This window comes from Delphinus delphis, chromosome 6 (assembly GCF_949987515.2).
Source record: "Delphinus delphis chromosome 6, mDelDel1.2, whole genome shotgun sequence".
Classification (NCBI taxonomy): Eukaryota; Metazoa; Chordata; class Mammalia; order Artiodactyla; family Delphinidae; genus Delphinus; species Delphinus delphis.
In genome coordinates this window covers 10,948,356-10,968,428 of record NC_082688.1, presented here as the reverse complement: position 1 = coordinate 10,968,428, position 20,073 = coordinate 10,948,356, and the positions used below count along the sequence as shown (strand labels likewise).

The 20,073-nt window shown below is 57.2% G+C and overlaps 1 protein-coding gene across 1 annotated transcript in view; it reads left to right on the top strand.

Moving 5' to 3' along the window:
- Window positions 1-20,073, top strand: part of NEK6 (NIMA related kinase 6) — an 85,359-nt gene that overhangs the window by 42,203 nt on the left and 23,083 nt on the right. The window contains exons 2-6 of the mRNA XM_060014172.1: window positions 873-991; window positions 10,663-10,803; window positions 12,195-12,257; window positions 15,304-15,414; window positions 19,833-19,941. Of these exons, the coding sequence (XP_059870155.1) occupies window positions 902-991; window positions 10,663-10,803; window positions 12,195-12,257; window positions 15,304-15,414; window positions 19,833-19,941 (514 nt within the window). The 5' untranslated portion in view covers window positions 873-901. The remainder of the gene's footprint in view (window positions 1-872; window positions 992-10,662; window positions 10,804-12,194; window positions 12,258-15,303; window positions 15,415-19,832; window positions 19,942-20,073) is intronic.

Genomic DNA, 20,073 nt, shown 5'->3' with positions numbered 1-20,073 from the left:
GTCCAGGAGCACCGCGAGCCACACAGCGTCTTCTGTGCGCCTGACCCTGGGTCCTGCCCTGGAGGTGCTTGTCTGCTGGGGAGGCCAGCAGAGGCTGCCTGTGACACCAGCAGTGGAAGCGATCTTGGGGGTGGTACTGAGATGGCCTTTAGCTCAGGCCTGGGCACATGGTGGGCAATTAATCAGGACAGCTACTGCGGTTACTATGGCCGCTGGTGAGTGGCATCCTTGACTCTCCTGGGGGCCTCCGATGTGGCAGCCCAAGCCCTGGAGGTTGAGGGGGCTGTTCCCTGTGCAGAGGGCTCTGCCCCTGCCTGGAGGTTTGTGCAGGACTTGAGTAGGACCCGTGGCCTCGGCCTTCCCAGTGTCGGGTGCACCAGGTCCCAGCAAGGACGGGCATGTGGGGTCCTTCCTGCAGCTGCTACTTGCAGTCTGACTCAAGGTCTCTCTCTTCTGGCCACTAGGCTGCCAGCCTGGGTTTGTATGGGGGTGAGGCCCAGAGGACAGCAACGGGGCAAGAACAGGCTTTGGAGTCCGGCACGTGTGGCATTGAATCTGGCGCCTCCCTTGCTGGATGGTGGGGGCACCTTTAGACTTCCCTGCACAGAATCTGTGTTCCCCTCTATCCAACGGGGATAGCCCTAGCAACCTAGTCGGGACAGCGTGATGGAGGGAGGTGTGTCACATGGGCCATCGAGCTAGTTCGGCCACTTCCAAGCCGCATAACCAAGGACGAGTTACCTGACAGCTTGGCACCTCAGCCTGCGCATCTGTAAAATGAGACAAGTGAAATTACTTCCTCGATCCGAGGGCCATCGAGAAGAGAAAGTGCACAGGCCTGTGTGTAAGAAAGCCCTTCTTTTCTGTTGCAGCCCGTGTCCTCGTGCGGCTGGCATGCAGGATGGCAGGACAGCCTAGCCACCTGCCCCATGGAGGGAGCCCGAACAACCTCTGCCACACCCCGGGGCCCGCGCACCCTCCCGACCCACAGGTAAGCCCTCCTCCTTCATCTGCAGTGCACTGGAGAGTCTTGGAGGAACACAGATCGTTGAGGCTGCTTTGTCCCGGCCACGGAAGGATGCCCCTTGGCAGCCCCCAGGCACCTTGAATGCTTCCAGTGATGGGAGCAGAGTCACTACCTGACCATTCTGCCCTCCGTCCCAGTCAGCCACACTCACAGATGCCTCTCTGTCCCACACTCTGGGCTGGAATGCCAGGCCCTGGTCCTGTCCCTGGGGTTTCCGTGTGAATGGGACAGCGTTATCTCAGAGGGGTCAGCACTGCTTAGAAGGACAGACGTAGAGGGAGTCGTGGAGGCCCCAAGGAGAGTGAGGGGCACAGGCGAGCGGAGGGGGTGCGCTTCCTGGCTCTGAGCTGGTCTGCCTCCTTTCCGGTCTCAGCTGTGTTCTGGGCCTCTTCAGCCGCTTTGTCTAGGACCCGCGGAGCTTCGGGGACGCTGCTTTCCCTACACGGGCCCCACCCACCCTCTCAGCCAGGCAGCCTTTGACAGCTTTTCGGAAAGTGGCATCTGGGGTTGTGAGCTGCTCGCACACCCCATGCCTTTGCACATGCCATTCCCTGGGCCTGGGGTGCCCTCCTTGACACCTCCAGGCCTCAGTCCAAATGCCGCTGCTTCTGGGGAGCCTTCTTGTTCCACGGCACTCCCGTCTCTTGCTGTCTCCACACCTGCGCACAGGCACTAGATCATGGCCGTGATCGCATCCGCTGGGTCACTGGCGCCTGGGTCTGCCTCCCTTCCTGGACAGAAGCCTCTGGGGTGGGGCTTCGCCTGCCTAGTTCATGGACTGCAGATTCATGGAGTGCACCACCCGGGACACCGCCGTGTGTGAACAGACCCAGGTCTGCTCTTAGGGAGCACATAGCCTCACAGGAGAGAAAGACAAGAAAGAAAGCAGAAGAAACTGGGGGTCAGTGGAACTCCAGCAAGGAACGTGGTCTGAACTAGGGGACCAGAGAGGCCTCCTGGGGGAAGTGGCTTGCAAAGAACTAGAGGGGACAGAGAGCTTGGCTGGGCAGATTGGCCAGGGCCGGGTGCTGTAGCATCCTGTGGGCAGCCTGGAATGATGAAAAGTAATTGTCCAGAGTTGGCTTGTGTCCCAGGCCTGTGAGACCTACGTCAGGAGGAGACTCAGAGTCAGCCACCTTCCTGAGCCACGGAAGGGATTGTCACAGCTTCTGACTGCCTAGTCCTGTTGGAGGACTTCAGGTGGACTGGTGTTTGACCTGCTTGGGCAGGGTTGCCATGTACAGTTGTATAGGTTCTACACTGCCCAAAGGTGCCTGGCCAAGGAGGCAGGTGAGTCTGAAATCCTTCTCCTGCGCCTGAGCTGTCATCAAACTGTGCTTCCTGGTGTGACGCTGCATCAGCCCAAGGGAAGGGGCACATCTATAGATTCACACAGAGGTGACACGTTAAGTAGGAGAAACCGTGTATGTGCGTGCACACACGCACAGGGGGTCCAAAGGCATCTATGCTGTTCATCCTCCCCATTCCAGTTACTGGCTGGGATGCAGGGGCCCATTTCCTAGGTGGAATTTGGGGAGAAAGCTGGGAAGCCCATAGACACTGCTGGTCCAGGGTCCACCAGAACACCTCCCCGATGGCTGGGGGCAGTGGGGCTTCCTCGGGTAATGTAGCAATTTGTCATATTAAGTCATTCACTAACAATTGAGTCCCCCTTGATTAATCTCCCAGAATTAGCCAGTTGCATTTTGAGCAATTAGGGTTAATTACAGCCTCATTTGGCAGAGCAGAGAGTCCCATAATTATGTCACAAACAAGGCGAGGAGGTGGTGGGCTCCCGTGGCAGTGGCATCTTCTGGGTGTCTCCTCGCACATGTTGGAGTGGGTGATGACATAGTTAAGTGTAATTAGATACGATTACTCAGCGTTGGCTAGCGGCTGGCGGGAAGGATGCCCCTGGTTCGCCAGCATCTGGCCGGGTCTGCAGAACTGGGGCACAGCCGCATTGACGCTGGGGCTGCTGCAGGTCAGGGCTGGAATGAAAACAGTCAGGCGCTTTCTCTCTCCTCGTCTCATAGAGCACTGGTATTTAAACACTGTCTGGGGAGAGATCACGGCTGGAATCTTGCCTGTTTTCAGGACACAGAAACACCTCAGAGTGACGGCACAGGCATTTTCCTTTACGGCAAGAGGCACAGCTGTTTCCCTGAAATCACCCTGAGAGAAAAGAGCCGGGCTGCATGATGGCAAAATGCTGTGCTCTGGACCAGGCTGGGTTTGGTTCCCAATTCCATCCCTCACCAGCCAGGTGACATTGGGTAAATGACCTCTCTGAGCCTCAATTTCCTCTTCTGTAAAATGGGGCCATGAAGAAAGTGAGATGGTATATTTTAAACACCCAACATGGTACCTAGCGTTGTTGGGGTTAAGGAAATGGTATGTCATTGATCTTATTCTTATATTTTAAAAATCATTTTGGTTTTCACAGCTAAAGAGCCCAGGGCTGGAAATACCCCCAGTGTAGAAAGAACAATTTAGCGAATACTCAAACTCTGGCTTTTGTTAACCTTCTGTGTCCAAGGCTAGTGGTTTGTTCATTTCAAGGAACTTTCTAGCTCTGGGTGCTGTCAGCCTATGAAAATATGTTTGCTGAACTGGGTTGAATCATACGTGAAATTCATATATACTTGGGAAAGCTGAACATGCTTGGTTTTCTTGAGGTTTCTAATGAATGAATGAGTGGAGTTGAGAAGAAGAGCTTAAAATGCCCCCATGGTTTATGGTTTTACCAATTTGCTTCAGAGCATTTTCATCAGGAAAGAAACGCAGGGCTCAGCTGACCCACTAAGAAACACATGAATTTCCAAGAAGGAGAAAGGTGTTCTTGTCTGAGAAATCCCTGGCTAATGTGTCTTCCATCTGGAAAGTCTTTGCAAACCTGCTTGGGACGTGCCAAGTTCAGTTATATTCGGCACTGTTCAGAGACAGAGGAATGTGCATAACTTTGCAGGGGATGGGGACAGCTGTCATTAGTTCTGCATTGCACCAAAATCTTTATGAAAATCTTCCCAAAACAATGATGATAGATAAGATTTAATGACCAAATATTAACGGCCATTAAAATTCAAGAAGTGTTTGCTAAGTGTTGTAAATTCAGCAAGTGCTTGTCTCGTTTCTGCCTTGGGTCTACGGGCGAGCCCTACACATAAGTGAATAAAGATGATGCAGAGGTGAGGCTCCCAGGGAGGGATGGACCGATGCAGGGGGAGCCCAGAGAATGGGGTGGCTTGTTCTGCCCGGGGCATCAGGGTTGACAAGGAAAGCTCTCTCTAGAAAGAAGATGACACGTGGGCTGACAATGAGCAGGAGTTTGGGGCAAAACAGGGAGAGGAGGATGTTCCAGGAAGAGGAAAGAGCCAGCCCTGAAGGTGCAGGACCAGTCAGGTTGGATAAGGATTTAAATACCTGTGCTTAGAAAAGGTAACAGCTGGTGTTTATGAGAAGCCTGGAATCCACATTGTCATTTGGAATTGAATCTGTAGCAAATGGGGAGCCCATTTGGGGTTTAAATTGACAAGGGGCTTGGGTTTTAGGTCACTGGTAGCTGGGGCCCGAGGCACAGGTTAGGTGAAAATAGGAGGTCACGTGATGCTTTGGCCTTAAATGGGCCCGACACAGGGAGGGAAGACGCCAGAGACTTCCAGGGGGAAAATCCAACTGCCCTTGGTAACTGAAGGGATTCGGGAGAGGGAGGTAGAGGACGTGGCCAGCCTGCTGGCATGGGGGCCGACGCTCTTTATGGTTTGTTTCCCTTCAAGTCTTTGCCTGTTAGTCGTTGGAGCTGGTTCCAGGTTCTCTCATCCGTGTGTTTAAGCTCAGCTTTCTCTGAGCTGGGTCAGTGAGGCTCGTCCTGGGGGGAGCTACCACAACTGAGGTGACCTTAGGCTTTGTCATCAGGCGTCTCCCATGTTCCGGCGTCTTGCTCGCTGCTCCCGGGAGCTGATGGCACAAAGCTGAGTGTAGACAGACTTCCAAGCTGAGACAGTCACAGTGGTGGTTGTACCTACATTACGATGCCTGGCAGTTACCTCATTTCGTCCTCCTACCGACTCAAGAGAAGGAGACCTTATTCAGAGCTCCATTTTGCAGGGGAGGAAACCAAGATGAGTGGTAACTTGTCCTTTTTGCTGTTGAGGGGCAGAGCCCAGAGCCAGGGGTGGATCCAGGCCCTGTGGCCCCGCAGAGCATTTTCTTGCCACGAGGGCTGCGGGAGGGGAGACTGGCTTCGGGGACAAAATTAGCCAGATCGTGAAGAGCTGAGTGGGGCTGGCCTCGTACAGAGTCTGACAATATGGACTCTTTGTAAATCGCACCCTTCTTTCGTGCCACATGGATTTAAAGCACGTTGCTCTACACGCATGTGCCGCATCCGTGAGAAGTTCCCTGCACACGATGTCAGATGTCTTTAAAGGTGAAACTCGTTTACAGGAAATGTCATTCTGATGAAGCGTGCTTTTTAAAATCATAGAAGCGGTTGCCTTAAAATTAATGATGCATTGCAAATATCAGGGAAAAAAGACCCATCCAGGGTAAAGATGATTAAAATTCAGGTCAGAAGTCTGACTTAGTCAGGCTAAATTTTTTAATGAGATTTCAGAAAATTAATTGGGCGAATGCATTTTTATTCTTTTAACATGGAATTTTATGCTCCTGCTTGAAAAAAAAAAAAGGGTTTGTCGATGACTGAGGCTTATTGTGGTTCAAACATTTTAAACTCAAATTAGCGCGGGGTGGGGGAGCATTTGTGGCCTAATTTGATCTGACTTGGGGAAGAGAGCTGGGTCTCTCCGAGCTTTCTGGGGTGGTCCAAGACACTCCCTCCCCCTGCTGTATGTCTGGTCGTGTCCTCCATTTCTTGGGAGGGTGCGATCGGGCCTGCAGGTGACTCAGGACCTCGGCCGCGTCATCGACTCCTGATCCCACCAAATTCCTCCTGCTGCCCAGGGAGTTGCTCCCAAAGGCTCCTCCTCTCTGAGATTGTGAGTCCTCCCCAGGCCTACCGCCACCTCCTCCCTGCCCCTCCACCCATCTCTTCTACCTTTTCGGGAGAGCTAAGGGGCTCCCACCCTGGGGAAGGGGGATGAGTAGGTCAGAAATGGCCTCTGGTGCCCACAGCACAGCCTAGAAAGGGAGGCGAGCCTGTTGTCTAGCACAGGCCCTGGGTGAGTGGCACAAGGTCGGTAAAGTCAGAAGCTGCAGGTACATTCACCTCACCACTTCCCTGTAGCCAGAGGATGTTGGGTAAATGACCTCTCTGAGCCTCAGTTTCCTCATATGTGAAATGGGGCTGGGGAGACCTAAGTGAGATGGTGTACTTTAAACATCCAGCATGGTACCCAGCATCAGGGGTGTTAAGGAAATGGGATGTCGTTGATCTTATTCTTGTATTTTAAAATTCGTTTCAGGGAATTCCCCGGTGGTCCAGTGGCTGGGACCCCACGCTTTCACTGCTGTGGCCTGGGTTCGATGTCTGGTCAGGGAACTAAGATCCCACAGGCCATGCGGCACGGCCAAAAAAAAAAAAAGAAGAAGAAGAAACATTCATTTTAGTTTTTATAGCTAAAGAGCCTGGGGCTAGAAATATGCCCGGCGCAGACCCTTGGTGGGGTGTGGACGGGGGTGATGATAATGACAGCTGACAACTCCCTGTGCTTGGGTCCCTGGGCCAGGCTCCCGCCAGGCCAGGCACACCCTGCCTCAGCTCACCCCCAGCCCCTGGGTGCTGGCATTCTCCAGACATTCTACAACGCCAACCCAATAGTAATAATAACACAAACACGCGGCATTTCCTAAGTGCTGGGCCCTCTTCTAAGTGTTCACTCATTAACTTATTTAACCGCCAACAACCCTCTGGAGGGCGCGCTGACTATCTCAGTTGGACAGATGAGGAAACCGAGGCCCAGAGGGCTCACCGGGAAGGGGCAGAGCCAGGACTGGAACCCAGGCCTCCAGGCCCCAGCTTTAGTGTCTCAACCGACAGAGCCAGAGTGGCAGTCACCCCTCTGCCAACCTGGGCCCAGGGATTGTGTTTATTTTCCCCGGGAGGCAGCATGGGGTCCCGGACGTAACGGGACAGTAAGCGTTGCATGAGCCATTTGCAGAAAGGCCATCAGGAGGATGTGTTGGAGCCGCCATCATGGGAGCTGTTCGGGGCCAGCGCCGTGTTTGCCCAGCAGTTTAGAGCTCCCCAGACCCTCTTGTCCTGGAATCCTCCGGGAAGTCCTGGGCTGGTGTTTCTAACATCCCCCATCATGGGTGACCTCTCTCTGACGCAGGAACAAGAGTGGAACTTGCCAGGGCCCACCCAGGAGGTGGGTGGCAGCAGGGAGAGGCCTGGCCTTTGGGGGCAAGAGCTCAGTTCAGCTTTTCTCCGAGCCCCTGAGTTAAATCGGGGTCAGGACTCTGCTGGCTCAGGCAGCTGCGCCCAGGAGCCCCGTGTCCCGTGGTGACCCCCACCTGAGCAGAGGCCCCTCTGGGGACAGGGCCCGGTCCTAACCCCTGTAAGGGCAGCAGAGGCCCCTGAGCCCCCTCACCGCTGTGCTGCTGCCCGGGTAACCTGCCCCCTCCTCAGAGCTTTCCTCTAATTAGGTCGAATGGGCTGTGACAGGAAATGCAAATCTGGGTCATCGCATATGCAGATGTGCAGGGGAGTCTCAGGGATGGTGGCTGGGAAGTCGCCTGCATCCTCTGGGAGCTTCCAGTGGCTGTGGAGCTGGGCCACGTGGCCTCTGGGGAACATCCTTGGGGTGGGTGGAGAGCACTGGGGACTGACCACTGGCCACGGAGGGAAGCAGACCCACGTTGGCAGAGCCAGGCTCGTTAGTGAGCACATCCCCCAGACTCTTCACTGCCCCACGTCACCTGGCAGCGCAGCTGGGTCTCTGTCGTCAGGGAGTTCAAGTCCCAGCTCCCCACTGCCTGTGCCTCAGTGTCCTTATTCATAAAGTGGGATTAATAAGTCTTGTTTGGGCTTCCCTGGTGGCGCAGTGGTTGAGAGTCCGCCTGCCAATGCAGGGGACACGGATTCGTGCCCTGGACCGGGAAGATCCCACATGCCGCGGAGCGGCTGGGCCCATGAGCCATGGCCGCTGAGCCTGCGCGTCCGGAGCCTCTGCTCCGCAACGGGAGAGGGCACAGCAGTGAGAGGCCTGCGTACCGCAAAAAAAAAAGTCTTGTTTTCCTAAGGCCGTTAGGAGACTTTAGTGCTGAGACCTGTCTAAGCATCTAGTACAGCAGCGGACGCACAGTAGGTGCCTAATACACGAAAGCCTGTCGTCGTTATTTTCATGACCACGTGTGATCCCTCCAAGTGCCACGAAAGCTCCCTTTTTCTAGGGTGCGTGATTTCAGCTGCACCCATAGAAGTGACAGTGGCTGGGTCAGAGTCCCTTCTGCACCAGGCTGTTTTGGGTGCATTTCGTTGTGTCATTTGACAAACATGCCCTGAGCACTTGCTTCGAGTGGGTCAGAGCCTTAGTTCGAGGGGCAGAAAGGGGACCAAGACAGGGGCCCACTTGGTGAGGCCCATGGTGGGGGGATGGGTGGGACCCAGGTGGCTGAAGCAGGAGGTGCAGGCCTGGCTAGTCCCAGGCTCTCAGAGGAAACGCAGAAGTGGCGTCTGAGTTGGGAGGCCACACAGCACAGGGTGACGGGTATAGGTGAAGGGTGAAGGCTCTGGAGTACCCAACCCCGGGTTCAAATCCCCGCCGTTACTCGTGGTGGGGTCTGGAGCCTCCGCTCGGTTTCCTGAAATGGAGGTTGCGATGATGTCCGCTCGCAGCGTCCTGGGAAGCATTCTGCACGGTGCCTGGCATGCAGTCCGCGGTCAGTAAATGCATGCTTGCTCGTCTTAGGTGGACACGCAGTGCATAGGTAGGTCAGTTGCTGTGACTGAAGAACTTACCTGACAGAGACCAGCAGGTGCTGGTAAGAGCATCGTCTTCTTCCTCCGCCAGCCCTCCCTTCTGCTCGGGTCCCCGGGTGGAGCATCTTCAAATCTCTGGAGTCCTGGAGACCTCAGAGTCGGGGTGGGCCCAGCTGTCATCTTGCTGAGGGAAGGAGGCAGCGGGATTGCGGGCTGCGAGGCTGAGTTCCATTTCTCACTCCTGGCAAGAGGGTCCCCGTTAGGGTCTCCTTGGCCCACGGCTGAGCCTCGGCCGGTGCAGAGGCGGTGGGTAGTTGCTCGGGGCCCCCCTGGCTTCCTCACTCCTGCCCTGCCCACTCCTGCCCGTAACATGACTGCAACCACGAAGCACCTACTGTGTGCAGGGCTCAGCGATCTCATGGGACCCTCATGGCCACCCTACTTCTCCCTTATAGACGAGGAGACCAAGGCACAGGGTGGCCGCCAAGGTCACCAGCCAGCGACCCAGGCTGATTGGCTCCAATGTCAGGTTTCCCAAGGCTCTTCCAGGGCCTACTGGTCTGTCGTTGGCATTCCTAGTAGGGAGAATTCCAGAACACAGCCCAGTGAAATACTTGATCTTCCACACTCTCAGATGATCTGGCCCAAGTCTGGAAGAGACATTTTTCACTTCAGAAAATTCAGCGGCTTATTCTTGCTGCAGTGGGGCTTTCAGGTTCCTTGACCCACCCCTGCTCCCCAGACTGAATCCTGCACACATTTCTGCACACCTACTACGTGGAAGTCATCTGGCAACAACAGACACCCTTTCTTCATGCCACCATCCAGCTGGGGAGGGTCCCCAGTGTCAGTGATCCCCCGCCTGAGAGTAACAGGAGGGAGGGTGCATCCCGCCAGGCTGATGTGGGGCATTCTCTCCCCCCCTTCCCCTCCCAGGGCCCAGCGTTGGCGCCCCCCCCTCTCCTCTTCCCGAGAGTACCTTTGCAGGTGTGTTTGTGTGTGTGTCGGTGGCGGGGAGGTACCTGGCCACTGCTGCCTCACCTGTTGGCTCCATCCCTGGGCAGGTCCTACAGCTTAATCATGGCTTTCAATGCTGGCCCCTGGAGAGTCATCACGAAGTCTCCAGATTCTTCACGTTGCCATAAAGGAGGCAGTGTATCCAAAAAATGGGCTCAGAGCGTCAGGCTGCAAGTTTAACCTTCGTGTTCTCGTCTCTGTGATGGGACTGGCTACCCCGGGAAGGGAAGCTGCCGCTTTTAGGATGACTTGCAGGGTTAGGGTTGAGGTTGCACATGGAGGGCCCACAGGGCCTCCCCGTGGTTGTGTGACTTCGGTGAGTTGCTTCCTTAGACATTTATTGCACCTACTCTGCTGCCTGGCTCCACCGGGACAGAAAGGATTCAGGAGTGACAAAGGCAGGCGAGGCGCTGGCCCACAGAGCCAGCCTTCAGGGGGCGGAGACAGAAATGAGCAAAGGAAAAAGTGATCACATACTGAGGGGTGGTGGTAAATGCTGTGGAAGAGATCACATCTGCAGAGTGGGGTCCTTGGCATCAAATGGAGCTGGTGTGGAGAGCGCCAGGGGGCGAGGGGGGCTCTGATAGTGGGGTTGGCAACCAGGGTCCCTCCTTCACCTTGTAGGGGCACTGCTGGAGCTCAGGAAGGGGCAGCAGCCCCCCGCCCCCCCCCCCACGGCTCCTGGCCCTCCGCTCTGCCTGGCTGGTCACCGATGCCCTCTGTTCCTCCCCTCCAGAGGCACCCGAACGCCCTGTCTTTTCGCTGCTCGCTGGCTGACTTCCAGATTGAGAAGAAGATCGGTCGCGGGCAGTTCAGCGAGGTGTACAAGGCCACCTGCCTGCTGGACAGGAAGACAGTGGCTCTGAAGAAGGTGCAGGTGAGCCAACAGCCCCATGGGGTCAAGACCACATGGCAGGAGTGGCTTGTGTCCGAACATTGTAGCTCTGGTCTAGTCCCGTCTCTTCCCTTCCCTTCCCTCTCTCCCTCCCTCCCCCTCCCCCTCCCCCTTCCTCTGTAAATGAGGGAAACTAGTGCGCATCTCACTCACGGGACTGTGGGAGAATCAGGGCTACGTGTCTTTGTGGAAGCTCACTGTAAGCCATAAAGGAGAAGAAGAAGGAGCATGTGCTGAGCACCTGCTGTATACTGGATCACGCTGGCGCTCACGGAACTGTGACAGCACCCCTGTGGGTAGGGACCTTCATCCTCCCAGAGGTGGAAAACTCACCAGGGATGGAGGGAGCTGAGACTCAGATCTGTGGCCACTGACGCTTGTGGTCAGCTCTGGGCTTGAGTGCCCTGCCCGACCTCTGAGTCCCTCCTGAACAGAGGAGTGGGGTCGGACAGATGGGCTTTAGGCAGCAAAGCCCGGGCAGGAAGCTTTTCCATGAGAGCCACTGAGCCCGTCGGAACGCTGCTTTGCTGCAGGAACGGTCTTGAATCCTCCAGCAGAGCTTCCAGGGTCCCTCTATTTGCTCATTTACCTTAAAGAAGGAGATTAACAGTCTGGGCAGAGGAGGCCCAGGAGAGAGAAGGTAGCTGAGACACAGTCACGAGGTGGGGAGACAAGACGAAGACCCCCCGCCTGGAGCCGGCCAACGTGGTCGCCTCCTTGTTGATCTGTGAGCTGCACGTGAGGCCTCTGATGGCCGGAGGAGAGATGGGCTCCTCGGTTCAGAAAAGGCCTGTGTTCTGCTCTTTGTCTGCCAAGGAAGGGCTTACCCGGGTTCTCTTGGTGTTGGTTTTTAGTGCCAGGATGGGTTCTGTGGTGGGGCTGCTGCAGTGTCGCCCTCCTGTTTGTTCCTGTGAGTTAGAAGATGCTGGGAGGACCCACACAGTGAACACTAGGGGGACTGGGGGTCAGGGGGCGCATGCTGTACCCCCTCTTCTTACTCGGTCCACATGACGGTCCTGTGAGGTCAGGCCGTTGGCCCCATTTACAGACGTGAAGACTGAGGCTCCAAGCATGTTTCCTGCCACTTACCAGTGCACGACCTCAGCAAGTCACTGGGCTTCTCTGGACCTCAGTCTCCTCCTCTGTAAGTCGGCGACAGTAACTCCTGCCTCATGGGAGTTGCCCTGATGATTTGGTGGAAATTGGTCAGCACAGCACTTGGCACGTGGTGGGCACCCAGTAATACGAACTGTTGTCCTTACAGGGTTCCCTCGGCGAGGAGGTGGGAGAACCCGGACTGGGGTCCTGGGCCTCGTGCCCCCTCTGGGGGTGCTGGGTTTTAACCACTCTTTCTCTGTTTCCTCTCACCCAAGATATTTGAGATGATGGACGCCAAGGCCCGGCAGGACTGTGTCAAGGAGATCGGCCTCCTGAAGGTGAGTGCCCTGGGCTGAGCGGGGGTCCCTCACTTCCTTGGGCCAGTCTGGGCCGCATCATGTCCATCACAGCCCTCAGCCCGTTAGATTCAGAAACAACATACCTGCGGGGGACAGCAGCTTGTTTGTTTTCTTGTGGCCTAGCAGGGACCCCGCCTCACCTCTGCCCAGTCCTCATTCTGCCCCCAGACTGGCTGTCCTTGTCCCACGTGGATCCTGGATATGGCGGCCCGTGGACCAGGCTACTGGGGAAGGAGCGAGGGTGGGCATTGGGTTGAACTTCAGTTTGTCTGTCTCTTGTCTCCCTCTCTGTCTCATCCTGTCTTTCCTCTCAGTCTCGTATTTGTGGCACGCACATCTGAATATTCAGCCGCAGTGTGTTCTCTTTTTTCTCTCCCATCCTCTTACTCCCCCCAGGAGATGCTCTCTGTTGGGGAGACGCAGCAAAGCCAGCCTGGGGCACTGGGTAGAGTTAACAGCCAAGCACGTGGCCCTGGGCTCCGGCTGCGGGCGGGGCCCAGGGCCCCTGAGCTGTCAGCCTGTTGGGCTCTTGCTAGGTCTCCCACAGGGAGGAGGCACAGTTGGGGATGGTCTCCCCAGGGGTAGCTGGTATGCCCGCTCCTCTGTGGGCGGAAGTCCCTGGTTCAGCCAGAGCTGGGCTGACTGGACAGGGTCATGTGAAGGACAGACGTGCAGGGGCCTATCTAAGGCGAGGGATGGTGGTGGTGTCTGTAGTCGTTCCTTTCCCCCTCCCCGCTGGCTTCCCCAGTGGCCTCCTGAGAGTCAGAGATGACAGAACTTTCTGGACTAGACCAAGCCTGGTCTAAGGGCTGCTCTCTCCTGGGGATCCCGCCCTACTCCCCAGGCTTAAGGTTCAGTGTGGAAGGAGGGGGGCAGATTGTAGTGGCCTTGAATGCCACACTCAGGATGTGAGACTTGAACATGGGAACAAGAGGGGGGGCCCTGTAGTGGCTGCGAGCAAGGGGCCGTGGCCAGATGGGAGTTGTGAGCGCTCGCTGGGGTGGCCCCTGGCCACGATGGGTCCTGGGGGCAAGGCTGGAGGCGGGAGGCTTGTAGCTATCACAGGTCCAAAAACACCCTTCAGATAACATTTTTAAAGTTTTACGAAATGGTCAAATTCGGGACCTGCTAGTGATGCTGGGAACTGATTACCCAGCCCTGGGGAACAGCTGTCATGATCACCCTGCCCTGTCTTCCCACTTGTGGCCAAGAACACGTGTACTGCTCACACGAGTGAGGAACTGTATGCGTGTGCACACTGAGCCAGGCTGTTCGGTTCCTGGGCGCAGAAGTGTGTGACCACAGCCCCTTTGGTGAGGCCGCCCCAGGTGGCGTGAACCCGGCCTTTCTGCGGGAGGGCGTTCTGACCCTCCCCCAGGCTGCAGTGCCGCCAAGTGCGGTCGGCCGTGGGCTTCCGAGGCAGACCCACCCCTTGCTCACTAGCTGTGGGGCTGTGGGCAGGCTGCTGACCACTTGGGGCCTCAGTTTCCTCATTTGTCAAAGGGGGTGATTGACAGCAGTGCTGTGTCTTCAGAGGTGTTGGTGGAATTAGTGAGAAGATGCATTGGGAGGACTCAGTGTAGCGTCCGGTCAGAGGCAGCCCTCGTTGCCATGGTTATAACCTCTGCCCCAAGGCCAGCCGCTTTCCAGAACTTGACCCACCTCCCCGGCCTGCCCGTGGAAGTCAACAGGATGTTCCAGGGCACGAGGTGTTTCCTACAAAACAGAGGGAAACACGGTTCTCGGAGGGGCCACTGGGCGACATCGTTCATACCGTTCATGCCAGGACCATTGAGAGGCTGCCAGGCGTGGGGCAGGAAGGCGAGCCCTGTAGGAGCCTCCAGGGCTGGCTTAGGGAGAGAACAAGAGGCGGATGTGTGGCTGTGTGATGTCTGCCGACGTTCCCCTCATTTCAGAATCCAAGACTGGGTGCAGGGCGGCATGCAGCATAGATGCACGTCCCTTGCCCAGCAACCTTCTGGGCCTTTGGGAAAATGTGCTTTCAAGTGGCCTCTGGAGGGGAGCCCCTGTGGGCAGGCGACCACACTGTGGCAGAATATTTGCGTCCCCTGTGCCTTCCCCAGATCCTGGAATCATTTTGGTGTAAACAGTTTCAGTTATAAGCAGTTGCCAGGGTCTCCTGTTAGCCAGCCAGGGGCTGACTTCCAGTCAGTGGGGTGCTGTCCTGTCTGGAGAACACACGGGCGATGGTGATCAGACCAGAGGCAGGGCTCTGGCACTGAGCACCGCACTCAGGGCAGCTTTCACACCAGGAATGATTTTTTTCCCCAAGATTTCACAAAGAATGGGCCAGGGGCTTCCCTGGTGGCACAGTGGTTGAGAATCTGCCTGCTAATGCAGGGGACACGGGTTCGAGCCCTGGTCCGGGAAGATGCCACATGCCGCGGAGCATCTAGGCCCGTGAGCCACAGCTACTGAGCCTGCGCGTCTGGAGCCTGTGCTCCGCAACAAGAGAGGCTGCGATAGGGAGAGGCCCGCGCACCGCGATGAAGAGTGGCCCCCACTCGCCGCAACTAGAGAGACAGCCCTTGCACAGAAACAAAGACCCAACACAGCCAAAAATAAATAAATAAATTAATTAATTAAAAAAAAAAGTGGGTCAGAAATTGAGGAAGTGGGAAGGAAGAAGGAAGGAGACGGACACTTCTAAGTGCTCTGCGGAGTGCAGTGACGGAGCAGTGGGGGCCTGGCCCCGCCCTAGAGGGGCCTGGGTGGTGAAGAGGGGGGTCATTTCCACAGTGTCTAGTGAGTCTTAGCTCTGTGCAGTCACCATGTCAGACATTTCAAGGGTATCAGCCCCTGTAATCTTCACAACTTCTCTCCAAAACATTATGTCCATTCTGCAGAGGAGGAAACTGAGGCTCGGGGATGCAAAATGGTTTTCCCAGTGTCACCCAGGTCTGCCTGACTCCCAAGCGCAGGCCTTTCCCCCCAGATACCCCACCTCTCCAGCTGTACCGCCTCTCAGGGGCTCCCTACTCCCTCTTTTTCTCTCTTCGGACAGCAACTGAACCATCCAAACATCATCAAGTATTTGGACTCGTTCATTGAGGACAGCGAGCTGAACATTGTGCTGGAGCTGGCAGACGCGGGCGACCTCTCGCAGATGATCAAGGTGAGGGCGCCTGGTGGGGGCCGGGTCGGGGGCCCCTCCTCCGACCGGGTTCCTCACTGCCCTGGCCTCAGGCAGAGGTGGCCACTGCGGGACACTCAGCCCCCCTTGCCGATGCTCACAGGCCTCAGCTGTGGCCCCTCTCGGGTCCCACCCGCGCTTGCTGGGAGAAGGCCAGCTATGGGCAGTGGCTCGTGGGCCACTTCTGCCTTGCACAGGGATGGGGACAGAGCCCCATGGAGGTCGGACCCCAGCTCATGGAATCTGGGAAAGTGTCTATTGGGGCCAACTGGCTCATTTTATAGAAGGGAGAACTGAGCCCAGAGAGGCTGAAAGACTTGCCCGAGGATCCCACACGTGGGGACAGACCGGCACCTCTGGCCCAGGTCTCTACTTCCTGGCCTAGGGCCCTCCAGTGGACATCATCCCCCAGGTGACCTTCCTGCGGCCCCTCCAGCCCTGGAGAGGCGTCTTCCTTCCCATATAATGGCTGAGGCTGGGGGTCTCGGAGTGGTTGGGCAACTTGCCAAGTCCCACAAGCAGTCCCCAGACTGCCCCGTCCCCCTTGCCCCACCTCCTTGGGCCCAGGACCAGGTCCGCCTGAGTCTGCACTCGGGGACCATCACGGCTCCCCTGATGGGCACCTACTGTGGGCCACAGCCCTGCCGAGCACATGCATCACTCACCAAGTCCACATCGTCCTTAGATAGCGAAGCTCAGAGAGGTTTAGTAACCTGCTTGAGGCAGCACAGCCTCTAAATGGGACCCCCGGGCCTGAGCTCTCAGCTTCACTCCTCGCTCCTTCCTCAAGGTTCTCACTCCCCTGCTGGCTAGACCCTCATCCACAGAGCGCTGTCGTGGGGTTGCATCGCCTCCCTCCCAGGAGCCCAGTCTGTCCGTGAGCCACGCTGGGCCACGCTCAAGCCCACACCCTGCTCTCAGCCACACTTGCAAACAGGGCCAGACATGGATTCTCTACCTCTCCCACCAGGCACTGGGGATTGAGCAGTTAATTGCCCGGCGCCTGCTATTCTGAAATTTGGCTCCTAGGAATACAGGCGTCTCTGGGAAGCGGCATTACTTGAGCTGTTATCACCTGTTTTTATATTTTCGTTGACATATTAATGCATTTGCAGGGAGGTTAATCTCCACACAGATCCCTGGTGGAAACAGATGTGCTATATCACGTCTTACTTCTTTTTCTCCCCCCCCCCACCCCCGCCCCACTTTGTTTCTCCTTCCCATGCCATTCTCTCACAGAACACGCATGCCTCCAGCATCCACCGTGTGCCCACCCCCATGCTGAGACCTAGGGATGCTGCTGGCGGGGCAGTGCCCTCAGGGAGCTCACCTTCTAATGGGAGGGCAGGGCTGTGAACAAGCAGTCGTGAGCTGCCATGAACAAGCCAAGTTCAGGGTCTGTGGGAGCCAGGGAAGGCTTCCTGGAGGAGGTGACACATGAGCAGAGACCCATGAGGGGATACCCGCAGCCCAGAGGCAGAACAGCTTGTGCCAGAGCCCAGAGGGATGGAAACCCAGGGGTCCACAAAGTACTTTGGTCCGGGAGAGCACTGGGCGAGGGGAGGGGTGGAGAGCGTGAGGCGGAGGGTGGTCGGACCAACCAGGGCCTCATATGCAGGCTTAGGATTTGGAACCTTGCCCCGAGGTCAGCAAGAAGCTTCCTGAGACTCGTGGTGCAGAGTAAACATGACAGCTTTGTGTTCTGGAAGAAGGACTGGATGCCCAGTGGAGGGAGGGGCGGGGCTGGGGGGAGAACAGCGGGAGGAAAGACCCTGGAATATGGCCTGTGGTGAGGGTGCTGCACCCTGTCAGCCCCAGGGGACCCCAGACCCCCTCACAGCCTCTCAGTCCATGGAGTGGGGCTGGAGTCAGACAGTGGGCTAGGGGGTGCTGGGCAAATTACAAATCCCTCCCCTCCCTGAACCTCAGTTTCCACCCCTGTCCCGGGGGCCTCACAGGGGACGGCCGTGTGGGAGCTGCGGGACCCGGATGCAAGCTTCTTCCAGCCAGGAGAGACAGGAGGGAGGCACGTGGGTGTCCAGCACCCTTTGTGCCTGGCCTGGGGTGGGGTGCCTTCCCTTCACCACGTGCCCCTTCCCAGACTTCCCTGGGGCCAACCCTGGCTCAGGGTTCAAGTCGGTCACTCACCCCCTGGGTTTCTGGGGGCAGTGGCCCGGCTTCCGGGCGCCTCAGGCCCTCCTGTCCCGGGAGCCCTTCTCCTCACCTGGCCTGGCACCTCCCCTCCCTCGGTCACGGGGCCCCTCACCCTGCCCTGCCCCTCCCTGAGCCTGTTCCCCCTGCTGTGGCCCTTCACCTGCAGAGCCTGGCTGGGTGCTGTCCCCAGCAGGCGGGACAGGCAGGGCAGGGCAGTAGAAAGACCCTGGGCCCAGAGTCAGATACACCTGCTGGATGACCTTGGACGGGTCCCTGTGCCTCAGTTTCCCTGTCTGTAATGCACCCAGCACAGTGCCTGGGGCCTGGTAGCAGCTCGGTTTCTCTGGCCTTTCCCACTCTCTAGCCACCTCTGGATTTTGAGGGGAACAGGGGCCTTGCCAGGGCTCAGTCTGGGGCCATACCAAGGGCTGGCCTGGGAGGCCCCTGGCCAGCAGACCCTGAGTCCCTAGGGCCCCCAGCCTCAGGGGCCAAGCAACACCACCAGGGCCATGGTGCCGGCGTTATTTACAGTGGATGGTGAAGCCGGGAGCTGCTGCCACCCCAGAGCCCACCAGAGACTCTGCGCATTCCTGCTAAATGTCACGCACACCAACAGGACGTGACAGTTAGAAAGTCACGGCTCACAGCCGTGCACATCCCCGCTTAAATGCTCTAATGAGGATAAGCTAACATCGTGGCATAAATAACACCCCAGCCCGGCCCACCGCAGAGGTCTGGGGCGGCCCGGGAGGGATGGGGGTCCTGTGCTGGGGGGTCCGTGCCAGGAGCCCGGGGCAGATCACACATGAGGCCTCCTCCGAGAATGGAGCCTCTTGGGGCTGTAGTGCCAGGCCAGGGGCTCCGCTGTGACTGTCCCAATGTTGGAGGGGCCCACATCCAATCCCAGCTCTGCCGCCCCTGCTGGGTGACCCTTGGCAAGTGACTGAGCCTCTCTGATCTTGATCCTTCATCAGGTGGTTACTGGTGTCCTTAGAAGTGGGTTAAGAACTTGGGTTTCCTGAGTGGAAGGCCTGGGGTTGAGCTGTTGTGACTCTGCCCCTTACTAGCTCCCATGTGACCCTCAGTTTCCTCATCTGTGAGATGGGTGCAGTCATCCCTGTGTGGGGCCCAGCACAGACACTGCATGTGACATGTGCCTAGCAGAGGTTAGCTCGGGTCCCACCTTCTACCCCATGCCCCATCCCAGGCTGGGAGTGTGTCCTGGGTCCCCGTCTTCCCTGTGCCAGCTCGGCTGCCCTGACAAAGGGGCCAAGGCTTCTCCCCTGGCTGCTTTGGAAAAAGATGGTTGCTCTGAAGGGCACAAAAACCTGGGTCCAAGGTACCAGCGTGTGAGTCATGCCCCCCGACCCGCACAGGCCTGGCTCACAGGAGATCCCCCAGAGGGATGCTGATCTGAACAGTGGACGAGGGCACGTTCCCAGTTCACTTCTTCCAGGTCCTTTGGTTACTTACAGCTCCCTCCGTGCAGCCCGGGTGGCTTTTGGTTTTTTGGTTTGTTTTTTTTCTGGAGCATTATGTGTGATTTTCCAGGCAACAGAGTAGGTTTTGCCTGTCGAAGCTGAGGGGGTCCATTTGAGAATGTCAAGCCCGCTTCCTTGAGGTTCTCGCCATGCTTGTTAATGGTTATGTGTGCTGGGGTTCGCTGGCTCCAGGGAGGGGAGCTGTGATTGAACCACAAGCATGGCTTGGGTGTCCCCATCCTGGGCCAGAGCAGGGCCAGGGCAGAGAGTCCACACCAGTCGCTCCTGCAAGGAACTCCCTGTCGGGCAGTGGGAGGAGACGGATGCGTGTCCAGGAGATTCCAGGGAAAGGGTGATTGAGAGTAGCCTTCAAAATGTGGTCCGGGGGGACTTCCCTGGTGGTCCAGTGGATAAGACTCTGCGCTCCCAATGCAGGGGGCTCAGGTTCAATCCTTGGTCGGGAAACTAGATCCCATATGCATGCCGCCACGAAGATTCTGCGTGCCACAACTGAGACCCGGCACAGCCTAAATAAATAAATATTTTTTTAAAAAAAAGAAAAACATGTGGTCCAGGCATTCCTTCAGCAAAGCCGTCCAGGACATCCGCTTTGGGTAAGGTCTGCCCTGCCCTTAGGGGGCCCGATGCTGGTGCTGGCGGCGGACAGACGACTGCTGGGGATAGGACGGGGCCAGTACCCTACAGCTGCCCTTCCTCTCGGCCCATCACCCAGGCCTGCCCATGTGTCTGTCTCCCCCACTGCAGTATTTCAAGAAGCAGAAGCGGCTCATTCCCGAGAGGACAGTGTGGAAGTACTTCGTGCAGCTGTGCAGCGCCGTGGAACACATGCACTCCCGCCGGGTGATGCACCGAGGTACGTGCTGGCCCGCCGGGGCCTCGGGGCCCAGAGCCGGCAGGGAGGCTGGACCCCAGGACGCAGCTTTCCCCTCGGCTCCGGGCTTCTTAAGGGACAGCCATGTGGAAGTTGGACCACTTTGTATTCCCC